The following is a 12,940-nucleotide window of genomic DNA, read 5'->3' as shown; positions in this document are numbered from 1 at the left end:
GTTGTTAGTTCCTTTAGTGTGGTTTGTGGGTATTAAGTAGCACTTAAGCACTCATAGAAGTCTCACACAAACCAATAAAGAAAAAGCACACAAACAAACACAAGGAGACACACAACGTTGGTAACCCAGTTCGGCGTCTACTCGCCTACGTCTGGGGGGCCAAGCCCGGAGATAAATAATCCACTAAAAGAGGTAAAGATAGATGAGTACAAACACTTGTCACTCACACTCTCAACAATAAAGATCACTACCCTCTCTAGATTGTCTGGTGCTCACACACTCTCCTCAAAGAGTCACTCAAGAGTCACACCTTACAATCTACGAGCAAGGTAACTTATATAGACGCCTCAACATCCCAAATATAGCACATACCTCTTTTAGAATCTCCGCGGCTACTAATTTAAAAACACCTGAAATTAGTCATGCTGAACTCCCTGTTGTAACATAAGTTGCAACATAGCCCTGATCACGACTTGATCGAGTTCCGTTACGTTGCGGACGACCTCAAGACCCATCAACCTCCCGGTCATGCTTAGTCCGAGTCGATGCGACCAAATCTCCCGATCCCGATCGCGCGAACTAGCCTACCTCCTCGGCTCCTCATCACGCAGTCCCTCGCAAGGGCGCGACGTCCCTGTGCGTCTTCATGAAACTTGCCAAACCCTAGTCTTCAATCTTCCTAAATTTGGTCTTCAAAGATTCTCCAAACTTGATCTTCAATTCACCCAAGTTTGGTCCTCAAATCTTGCCGTTAATAGACTTCAATAATTCTCATCAAGGATTCTTCAAATCATATCTTCATTCACACCATGAATAGATCTTTCTTTAATTAAGCTCCACCATATTTAGTCTTCAATCAAATCACCCTAAATATGGTCTTGATATGATCTTGTCTTCAAGTTGTAATGCATTGCCAAAGATAACTCCACCAAGATCTTTAAGATAGCTTCATCATGATCTTCAAGATATTTGGCTCCATGTTAGAGACTTACTAAAAATAGATCCACCAAGATCTTCAAGATATTTGCCTTGCACTCCAAATCTCCTTGCCATGTCAACATGCTTGCCACATCATCAATTATGCTTTGTCACCTTGATTGCCACGTCACTTGGTCTAGGTGTCAAATCATGCCAATAAATAGTGTGGTTGCACTAACAAGAGTAATATGATTTCAATTTATTAATTATAAAAAAAAATATTTAATTTTTATTTAATTTTTTTGTTAAAAAAAATGAATAAATCACATGTATTAAAAAGAATGAACAACAAGACAGTTCATTAAAAGTGGAAGTTAATAAAGTACATAAGAGATACAAAAAAAAAAGAAATGCAAACACCAATAGAGAATAAAATGAAAACAACAAAGATAAAAGAATCTCTAGGAACTCAAAGACACTAAACTGCAAGCAAAGCAAAGGTGCTTGCTCTCAAAACTCTCTCTACTCTACTAGCATCTCATAGCCTGATTTTTTATGCTGACCGAGGAATACTTTATCGCGTTAGCTATTGCAATTAACCTTCTAATTTGCTTCTCTTTGCTTATGGAGCTATGGCCACTCAAGATAGAAACATTTATAATTAAAATACAAAAATAAATATTTCATGTGATTTGAACCGAAGAAAAAAATATTTATAATTATAAAATAATGAGGGTTCACGTGCAAAAAATACAATTTAAAGGAGAGAAAAAAAAGAGAATTAATAATAATAAAAAGAATAAGGGGGTTAAGTAAAAAAAAAACACAGTATATATATATGTGTATAGAAGAAGAACAACAACAGGAACGTTGAGAAGCAACAGAGAGGACTCAGAGGAGATGGTGGAGACCAGCACCACTGCACATCCACCGGTTCAACCACCGCCGCCGTTGAGGCCTCCGGTGGCTGGCGGAGGCCCTGTCCATCCTCCATTGGAGCAGCTCCACCACCTTCACTTCTGCATTCACTCCAACCCCTCTTGGCGTAAGCTCTTTGCAACTCTTTTTCTCTGCTTTTATTTTTTTTTTTTCTTCAAGATGATATTTTTATGGGGATTTGTAAGTTTTCTATTGTTTCTTAAAACAAAATTTCTTACATTTCATGATGTATATTGAGTTACTTGATTCATTACTAGTATTAAATCTTATAGCTGTAGCAGTTAGTTTAAGATTTTTAGTCATTTTAAAGTATAGACTTGTTGATTTTTGAGACTTTTTTCATGATTTTGATGATGTATATTGAGTAATTGATTTACTGAAGCAATTTAATTTGAGGCTTTGACCCATTTTTAAGTGTAAGATTTGTTGATTTTTGAAACTTTTCTAGATATAATTTACTGTCTTTAGTCATGAATCTGAAAGTAATGTCCTTCTTTTCTTGATTTTGATGATGTATATTGAGTTAATTGATTCATTAATGGGTTGAAAATCTACAGATGAAGCAATTATACTTGGATTTCAACACTACATTGTGATGCTGGGAACAGCTGTTATGCTAGCCACTGTTCTTGTTCCCCAAATGGGAGGGAACCATGTGAATCCTTTTCCCCATCTCTTGATTTCCATTCTCATGGTTTTTTATTTTATATGTTTGTTGAAACTTGAAAGCAATCTGTTTTTATGCTATTTTTTTCTTTGATTTCTTCGGAAACAGGGCGATAAGGCACGCACAATTCAGACGATGTTGTTTATGACTGGAGTGAATACTTTACTGCAAACATTCATTGGAACCAGACTCCCAACAGTGATGAGCCCATCCTTTGCATTTATCATCCCTGTGATATCTATAATCCGAGACTTCACCTTGCGACCTTTTGACGATGAGCACGAGGTAATGTTGCTTGATAACAATCGGTGTGATTGCGCCGATTGCATTCTTTGTGTTTGTGTTGTAATTTAAGTTCATTTGTGCAATTCAGTGCTGATCAAACTTTCAGGGAGATTGCAGAGATTTGTTCATACCATGCGAGCTATTCAAGGAGCTTTAATCATTTCTTCATGCCTTAATATTGTTATCGGATATACCAAAGCATGGGGTAACTACTCAAGGTGCTTCTTCTCATTAGCTTTAAATTTTTCTTAAATCTTTAACCATTGTATTTGTAATTAATGTTTTAGTTTAACGGATGAATTTTCAGATTCTTTAGTCCTGTTGTTATCGTTCCCGTTGTTTGTGTCGTCGGTCTTGGCCAGTTTGAGCGCGGTTTCCCTCAGGTAAATCTAGATATCTATTAGCAACTCTTTAACAATTACTTTCGTTTCGAGTATCTTTTAATGTTTTCTTTATTTGAGAATCAGGTTGGAAAATGTGTGGAGATTGGATTGCCGATGTTAATAATATTGGTTATCATCCAACAAGTAACATACTGCTAAACAATTCCATACATAAATGATATTTATATTGCAAGGACATGAATTTATATATATACACATTTTCTATTGCAGTATATGAAGAACATCCATGAGAGGACACAATTAATGTTTGAGAGGTTCGCGTTACTTCTCTGCATTGTCGTGGTGTGGTCTTTTGCGGCGATCCTTACTGTCGGTGGCGCATACAACAATGTCCCTGAGAAGACAAAGATTCATTGCCGTACCGATCGAACATACCTTATGTCATCTGCTCCATGGTAAGAACTACTTATCTGTTCAAACTTCATACTAATTGTTGTTCCTAGCTGGAAAATAAACACCATACTTCATTTCAATCATCCAGGATAAAAATTCCATACCCATTTCAGTGGGGTGCGCCGATATTTAGCGCAAGCCATGTATTCGGAATGATGGGTGCAACACTTGTTGCAGCTGTTGAGGTACAATGAAATAGTTTAATCAGTTTACCTATCTAGTTATGTGCAGTCTTAACCATTACATGCCATTGCAGTCAAGCGGAACATATTACGCGGCAGCGCGCCTAGCCGGTGCAACACCACCACCTGCTCATGTTCTTACCCGAAGCATTGGTCTGCAGGTTTGTCGAGACTTAGTTCAGTTGTATCACTTAATGATTGAGCTCTCCAAAGTTGTGCTTAGATGCTAACAATGGCTGAAACAGGGTGTCGGAATGCTGCTCGAAGGAATATTCGGTGCTGCTGCTGGTTCAACTGCATCAGTGTAAGGCAATTATGAACTCTAATCTGAAATGGGCAAGTTTTTTTTATGTATCACTTCCTTTTCATTTTGTCAAGTATTCCAATGACTGCTTGCTGAGTAAATGGAGTGATTGTGCAGTGAAAATGCAGGACTTCTTGGATTGACTCGAGTAGGAAGTCGAAGAGTTGTGCAGATATCATCCGGTTTTATGATATTTTTCTCAATCTTTGGTATGTTATTTTTAACTCCAAAACAGAATAAATAGTACATTAACCTGATGCCTGGAAAATTTCTCTGTATTTTCAGGGAAGTTTGGCGCTTTCTTCGCTTCAATCCCTTTTCCAATATTTGCTGCCATGTACTGTGTTCTCTTCGGCATTGTTGGTGAGTTGACACTGAGTGATTCGAAAGCATTACTTATCTTCGGCATGGTTGGCTTATTTTTGCCTCATTGCCATTCAAAATTGCAGCTGCTGTTGTAATCTCATTTATTCAGTTCTCAAACAACAACTCAATGAGAAACCTATACATTATCGGTCTCTCGCTCTTCCTCGGCATGTCAGTCCCGCAATATTTCAATGAGTTCACTGCATCATGGACCTGTCAAGACCAATGCTGGATGGGTAAGTAAAACTAAATACTGTAAGAATTGAGCTCAGATAATGTGTTTTAATCATCTGTTATGGATTTGCAGTTCGATGAGATACTAAACACTGTTTTCTCATCTGCTCCGACTGTGGCAATGATAGTCGCGACGGTGCTGGATAACACACTGGAGGTTGTGAACACGGATGCGGATAGAGGTCTTGCATGGTGGCTTCCCTTCCAATCAAAATAAATGAAATCATTCCAACCAGATACCTCTGAAAATTGTCCCCTTTTTATATCTGTGAACTTCAGTACAGACTGTTACATAAATGTTTATTTCCTGTTCAAATCTATCATTCAAAGCTACCATAATTGGTATAATGTTGAGAAACAATGAACCTATGCGGTTATCAGAATTGGGCATTTTTTTTCTTTTTTAAACCGTGTATCACAATAAAATGACCTCAATGCATACAATACATGGTAGATGTACTGTTTACTCCAAGATGACAAAGGGGATAGTATGAGTAACAAGAGTTGTTTCTATACATGTATCTTCAGTTCAAAACAAGCTCAGTTTCTCCAAAACTCTGCTACTAAGGCTAAATTCCAGTAAGGTACACAGAAAGCACGAAAAATTACGTGGCAAACACCACTTCCCCACTGGTCTCCACATCAAGATCATGGTCAGAGTCCAAATCCTCCATGTCGTCTTCAAGATCGAGCTCATAACCGAAAGTATGGGTAGCAGCTGGAGGGGGTTGCTTCTTCAATGATCTGCATTATCTGGTCAATGCTTTGCATTGGTTGATCAGGCTCCTCGTATTGGTCACTCGACATGTTCTCATCCATCAATTCTGCTGGAAGATTCTTCAGGAACCATTCATGGTTGCGAATCTCATTCATTGTTATCCTCTGCGTATTCACATTAAGATTACAATGGGTTATGGCAACAGTAGATGTTGGAATAAACAAAATGAAGCTCTACTTAAAAGATAAAGATTCTCCATATCACTATTCCTTGATGGAAAATACAGGGTTACGGGTTTATCTTATCTGCTTGATAATATTTAGTTAAAACAGACTATCAAAGCTGAAGCATCGTAGATTCATTCCATACCAAAACTAAAAGAAAACCTACAATCATAGCCTTAATACTAATTACTCATCCAGTTCATTAAAAATTTCTAATAACAATATGAATTTGGAGGTAATTGATGTGCCCCCCCTTTTTTTTTCTTTTACTTTGAGGAAACCTGTTTAATCTAAACAGCATATTTTAGTCCATTACTCGCAATCAAAACAAAGAAATATAGCTCCTATGCCTCTGTCTGTCCAGGTGGGCAGGTATTGGATCAGTTAATGCATTAATATCATGCCTGAGGTCTTCCCATTATTTTTATATAAAACAACTCATCCATGCCAATTTAATCCATGACTACATTTGTAAATGGCCGGGCAATAGATTAGAACTCACAGCAACTTCACCCTCAGGCTTGCAAAAATATAAACACATAAGAAATAGAATGTACCTTTGCAGGATTGGCAATAAAAATCCTTGAGATTAGGTGTCGGCACCCATGCGATATGTGAACGTAGTCTGGAATAGAATATTTGACAGCCAAAATTCTCTGTTACAGAAGAGAATTTGATCAAATAATCTGATAAACACTGTAATAAAACAATAAGAAACTAATTTCCACCTCTATAGCCTTAAACCAGTTTTTAGGATCTTCTGGATCCTCGAAAGGATATGCACCGACTAGCATCACATACAGAGTCACTCCACATGGCCACACATCAGCAATCTTTTGATATTCAAGGCACATATCAAAGTGAGAAATTGTGAACAAACAAAAATTATTACTGTAATACATAAATTCTACTTAGTTCACATAGAACCTAGTCAATTCTGCTAGGTAACGGAGAGGAGAAAAGTCAAAACAGAGCATCATACTGCAGTTGCATGTACGCATGGTAAACAAATTAAAAAAATTGGGTTAAGGGCAGAAACAAGATTAGCTTCTCATAAAGAACAACTTTGACTTTGATTTTAAGTGTCTAAAAGTGAGATGATGAGTAGAAGATGGAAGCAGATAATGACAACAAAAGTGCAGGAGCAGTCAAGATGCTTTTGATGTTATATACCTATGCTAGTATAGAGAAGTTTTAGCGTGAAGTGTGAACATAACAATCATTATTGAACAAAGCAGATCCATATGATCACAACAAAACTTCTTTATACTAAAACAAGCAATCTTTTGATATTCAAGGCACATATCAAAGTGTATGATATTCAAGGCACATATCAAAGTGTAAACAGTTTTTAGGATCTTCTGGGTCCTCGAAAGGATATGCACCAACTAGCATCACTTACAGAGTCACTCCATATGACCACACATCAGCAATCTTTTGATATTCAAGGCACATATCAAAGTGAGAAATTGTTAACAAACAAAAATTATAACTGTAATACATAAATTCTATTTAGTTCACATAGAGCCTTGTCAATTCTGCTAGGTAACGGAGAGGAGAAAAGTCAAAACAGAGCATCATATTGCAGTTGCATGTACACATGGTAAACAAATAAAAAAAATTAGGTTCAGGGCAGAACAAGATTAGCTTCTCATAAAGAACAACAGTGACTTTGATTTTAAGTGTCTAAAAGTGAGATGATGAGTAGAAGAAGATGGAAGGAGATAATGCCAACAAAAGTGTAGCAGCAGTCAAGATGCTTTTGATGTTATATACCTATGCTAGTATAGAGAAGTTTTAGTGTGAAGTGTGAACATAACAATCATTATAGAACAAAGCGGATCCATATGATCACACCAAAACTTCTTTATACTAAAACAAGCAAATATATATAATCCTAAGAGCCACTATAATGCATTGCCATTATTCCCTTCCATCTACCTCATCATCTTGGTTTTAGACCTTTAGACCACCTTCATTAAGCAGAAAGAACACCTCCCAGTTAGGCACAGCTGAACTCCAATTACTTCTCAAACCCATCTTCAAAGTGAAGAAAGGTCAAGATAACCGCAGCCCTGGAAATAAGCACGCATACTGCCTAACAAGCCTCTAAAAAAATGTTCATCTTGATTCATTTTTTTCCTTTTCTATACAATAAAAAGAAAAAGGAAAAAATGGAGCCTGAAACTACCCATCATGAACCTGAAATATTCTGCCTGCACATATTTCCACTTATCACCAGACAAGTGAATTAGTACGTCAAAAATGTTAAATCAGATCAGAATATAATGTTAAAGTATATATACTCAAATAAAGCAGTATACTGGTCATTCTCAAACTAGAATTGCGAATACCTTGCCATCATATGGCTTCTTCTTTAGAACTTCAGGGGCAACATATGCAGGAGTTCCAACAGTGGAATTCGGTTGAGAATCCAGCACTGATGACTGAAAAAGTAGGGACTTAGAATTAGCTAGATATATAATACTAGCCCACAAAGCGAACAATTGAATTTATGGAGTCTTTATGTTAAATGAGTTGAGTCACAGTCAATCATTTACCACTAGCTAACTTATAGAGTCGACAAGGGCTAAACATACCTTGGAATAGCCAAAATCACATATCTTTAAGCGAGGAGCATCACTTCCATCCAGCAAGGTATTCTCCAGCTTTAGATCTCGATGACAAACTTGCTTGACGGCGGAAACATAGAGAATAATTCAATGATCTAGAAAATTCAAGCCAAACAACTGCAGTGGGAGTCTCATGTTGCATACCATTGAATGAATATAGCTAACACCTGATATAAGTTGTTGGAAAAAGAAGCGGGCCTTCCGGGCAAAGAGAAAGACACAACGTTAGTCGTCAAACAAGTAGAGAAAGTCTGAAAGTGCAAGGAAAATATGCCGGTCAAGTACAATACCTCATCCTCACTGAAGCAGCATTGCATATGCGCTTGAAAAGCTCTCCACCAGAAGCATATTCCATAACAATTGCCAGATGGGTAGGAGTTAAAACAACCTACAAATAGATTATAAGTTGAATAGTCAACTGAAAATGCATTGCCTATTCACAAAATATAAGTAATTACTCGGTCTTATAATCTTCACCTCTTTGAACCTAATAATATTCAGGTGCTTCAATAATCTGTGGTTAATAATCTCTCGCTTCACATGCTCATCAATCTGTTCAAAAGATGATATGATGAAAATCATCTTTCTACACACTATCAAATGTTAAAACAGATTAATGAGCTGAAATAAACCACAACCTTATCAATCAAAAAAGATATAGAAAAAATTCATTTTAATAGACAAATAAAAGAACTAACTTGCTAGGATTTATTCAAAAGTTTTATGTACATAAGCATTCAAAAATTGCAGACAACCTATCAGTTCGTTCAAATCAATATGAAAAATCTACATACAATCATAATGCAATTCATAAGCAACAGATTATCCATTCTTGAAACAAGCTCAGGGGAAAAAAATCATAGCTTCTAAGCCTCTGAAGCTGCTAAATAGCAATTGCAAGTTAAACAATTCAAGCTCAACCCAAAAATTACTTCAAAATTAACTCAAAACACTGCAAAGCTCGTAAATTTGCACAAATACACAAAATATAAAGACATATACCTCCTAAACTAAATTTCACTATTTTTCCTCAAAAACCATGAATTTCATCATGTCAGAAGGATTGAAGCAATACAAACGAAAAGGGGAATCATGGACCTTCTCACCCCGCTCGATGTATTTGACTGCGACGAGCTCCCCACTCTGCTTGTCCCGCATCAACCTCGCAATCCCAAAGTTCCCAGACCCAATGTCCCTCACCAGCTCATACCGATCAATGTCATGCATTATAGGCATCTCCATCCTCAAACCAACCGTCAGCGCCGACCGATCAATGCTCCAGTCCAAATCCCACTCTCACAACCGTAAGCGAGCTCTCCTCCGGCACCAGCCCGAGGTGGAGAGCTTGGGAGCGAGTGCGTGAGATCCTAGATTTGGGGATGAGATCGAGAGGGTTAGGGATTTTGGATTTGGACGGAGCCTGAGACCTCGCCCGCCACCTAGGGGTGTATTTGAGCCGAGCCGTTCATGAATAGCTTGTTGTTCGGCTCGATAAAGGCTCGTTCGTATTTAGCTCATATTGTAAACGAGCCAAGATTGAACATCATTTTCAAGCTCAATTAATAAACGAGCAGCTCGAAAGCTGAAAAGCTCGTCTCGCTTTTGGCTCATGACACATGTCGTGACTAAAGTCTCGTGAACAAATGTCTCGTTTATAAAAGTCTCGATTATGAAACTCGTTTATATATATATATATATATTACATTATATATATGTATATTAAGGTGTATATGTGATCTACGTCATCATTGTCAATTTAAGTTACACATATAGGGCTATAAACTACTATTCGAAGGTTAAGTCTCAAGAAAAGTCTCGGTCAATCTAGTTCATTAAGTTTAAATGAGATTTCATAAGATAAACGAGCTAAAGTTGAACACCACCAAACTCCTACCATTAAATCTTGTGAAGAACCTCGTTTATAGTATAATTAAAAGCTCGTTTATAGTATCATTTACAATTTTATTTGTATAATCATTAATATAATCAAACTCAAATCGAGTTGAGTCACACTTGATAATGATTCATTAAATAAGTTTACTAAATAAAAAAATAAAATATTAAAAAAAATAGTCAAGCCTTAATCAAGTTAGCTAGTTAAGTCTAAGCTTCGAATTTTCTTAACAAGTTGAGCTCAAGCATGAAGCTCGATTAGAGTTCGAGCTCGGTTAAAATAGTAACGAGCCAAGCTTGAACATAAAAAATGAAGCTCGAAGAAAGCTCGGCTCGAGTTCAAGCTCTATTAAATAGTAACGAGCCAAGCTTGAACAAGGCAAAGCTCGGCTCGGCTCGGCTCGTTTACAGCCCTACCGCCACCCGTTTCTTTTTTTCTCTTTTTTTCCCGCTTGTTTATCTAGACAATGTAATGACCTTAATACCCGTGATTCAAAAAAAACCATCTTTATAGAGAAAAATAAAAATAATAATAATAATAATATTAATTAGCTTGAAAATGATTTTTTTCGCTAATTTATAATAATAATAAATAAATATATAATTCAGTATGCTTTTGAATAAAATACATCAAGCTAAAGGTTCATAGATTGGTTGCGCTGTCCCACAGCAAATGGTGTTAATATGGGACAAACAAAAAATTCTAAATTTAAATTACATTGGACACAATAATAATAGATAGGGCTAGCTAGGAGTTGGACTCAACCAATATTAGATTAGGCTAGACTCAGAAGAGCATCTCATATATTCAAGTTTGGGTGGGCCACAATCGAGCTAAATTATTCTGGTCCAAGCCCAAGTCCATCTGAATTTTATTAGGTTGAAATATAACTTCTCACATCCCAAGAATAAACATATGACTTTAATATTTTATGATTTTTATCATATAATTAAATAAATACAATCAAAATTAAAATGGACAAAACCAAAGTGAAAAAAAACCATAAATCCTTACATTTGATATATATATATATATATATATATATATATATATAAATTGATATTTACATATATTATTTAGCTAGTTAGTTATTTGGGTTGGGCTACGTCAAACTGGGCTAAAATTCATATATTTTTTAAAATAGGTTCGAGCTAACCCATGGGTCGCCCAACTTATGGATCCTCCGATTATGAATTCAAGCTTATACCTCCAAACCCTACGTCATCATGTGAGGGCACATAAGTTGAAAGTTTAATTCTCAGTCAGTGTACACATCACTAACAATGTTTGTCACATTTATCAAAAAATTAAATAAATTAAATTTATTAAATTAAATTTAAAATCAAATAAGCAACCACCTTTTGGTTTATTGATATTAAGTCTTATAAGGTGTTTGTGTCCTTGTCAAGGAGGTGGGTATGAACCTAAGCTCATGTAAATGGAGGTATAAGTCTTTTAAAATACTAACTCCATATCTGTATATACCTCCTGGCATGATTTGTCCATATTCAGTTAAAAAAAATTTTGAATCAAATGGTTTCTTTTTTTTTTATCACATTCACCATTTAAATAGTGAATTTTTTTTTTTGTTTTTTTTTTCTTTTTAATAACAATAGTGAAATTTGTTCCCAAATAAATTATAGAAATGTCTCTCATTGTCAATGAGAGACAATGAGAGACATTGACCAATTGGACTATTTTAAATTTTAAAGTTCATAATAAGGTTTGCAATGTTAATGATCTCATTTTCATTTATATAGTTTGATGATGCGTTAACTCCATCTACTTTTGGACATATTACCAAACCAACCATGCGTGACTAGAAACACACACACATATATATAGATATATATTTGGGGGAAGGAATTTTAAATTTTAACATATTTAAAATAATAATATAGTTGCTCAACTTGCAAATTTTCAATGGCATGTTTCTCTTGTTACAAGACTTGGGTGTTCAATAGTTTTCATTAACAATGAAACTTGCTATATTTTAAAAAAAAAATGATACACTACTTAAGATATATTAAGAAAAAAATAATAATCACAAGTACAAGTACATGTATATAGGGATGGCAATAATATCCAAACCCGACCCTATCCGACCCGAGTTTGACGGGCAAAACCCGATTTGACCGGGTTTCGGGTCGGGTTCGAGTAAAACCCGACTTGTATGAAATGGGTTCGGGTGCTGGTGCGGGTATGAGAATTCTAATACCCGACCCGTATCCGAACCTGTACCCGACCTGAAATTTAAATTACTAAAATATTTATATAATATATATACATATATATATATACTAATATGTTCTACAACTTAATAATTTATGGTTTTTTATTTTTTTCTCTTTGTTTAGTCTTGTAATTTTACAATTATTTTATTTTATTTTATAAAAAAATTATAATTACTTTTAAGTTATTTTTCTATAAAAAAAATATATATTTTATTATTTTTTTAAGGTCTTAACTTTTTCTTCTGATCTCTAATTGAAGATTAGATTGGATAATACTCAAGTCAATTCACTCTTTCCTTGTCAAATTTCAGATTCTCATTGATGCAAATATGATTTGATTGATGCAAGTGGCTGAATTTAATATAGGGACTTCATCTAATTAGAATTATCTTAGTGTCAAAATTGGCCTATAGACAATCCAAGAGATGACTAATCTAGATGAGGTTTGTTGGGTCATGGAAATAGACAGCTCTTGACAAAGTTGTTCCACTGACTATCAATTAACAAAGAAAACTATATTCCAAGTAAAGCAAGGTTTTGGATTA

General features: G+C 35.5%; 1 protein-coding gene and 1 pseudogene across 1 annotated transcript; one reads left to right on the top strand and one right to left on the bottom strand.

Moving 5' to 3' along the window:
• The first annotated feature begins 1,798 nt into the window (after positions 1 to 1,798).
• On the top strand, positions 1,799 to 5,074 carry LOC120276686 (nucleobase-ascorbate transporter 3-like). Its single transcript, XM_039283357.1, is given in 15 exon segments — positions 1,799 to 1,963; positions 2,415 to 2,512; positions 2,633 to 2,809; positions 2,927 to 3,027; positions 3,117 to 3,192; positions 3,277 to 3,336; positions 3,424 to 3,608; positions 3,695 to 3,791; positions 3,863 to 3,949; positions 4,034 to 4,092; positions 4,210 to 4,301; positions 4,378 to 4,455; positions 4,542 to 4,665; positions 4,667 to 4,694; positions 4,766 to 5,074. Coding segments are annotated over 15 exon segments (1,551 nt in total). The 5' UTR covers positions 1,799 to 1,818; the 3' UTR covers positions 4,910 to 5,074.
• A 92-nt stretch (positions 5,075 to 5,166) lies between these two features.
• On the bottom strand, positions 5,167 to 9,724 carry LOC120276688 (annotated as a pseudogene).
• Between the last annotated feature and the right edge of the window lie 3,216 nt (positions 9,725 to 12,940).

The sequence above is a fragment of the Dioscorea cayenensis genome, chromosome 15 (assembly GCF_009730915.1).
Source record: "Dioscorea cayenensis subsp. rotundata cultivar TDr96_F1 chromosome 15, TDr96_F1_v2_PseudoChromosome.rev07_lg8_w22 25.fasta, whole genome shotgun sequence".
In the NCBI taxonomy this organism is placed as follows: domain Eukaryota; kingdom Viridiplantae; phylum Streptophyta; class Magnoliopsida; order Dioscoreales; family Dioscoreaceae; genus Dioscorea; species Dioscorea cayenensis.
Note: the sequence above shows the minus strand (reverse complement) of the source record. Positions and strands in the feature narration are given on the sequence as shown.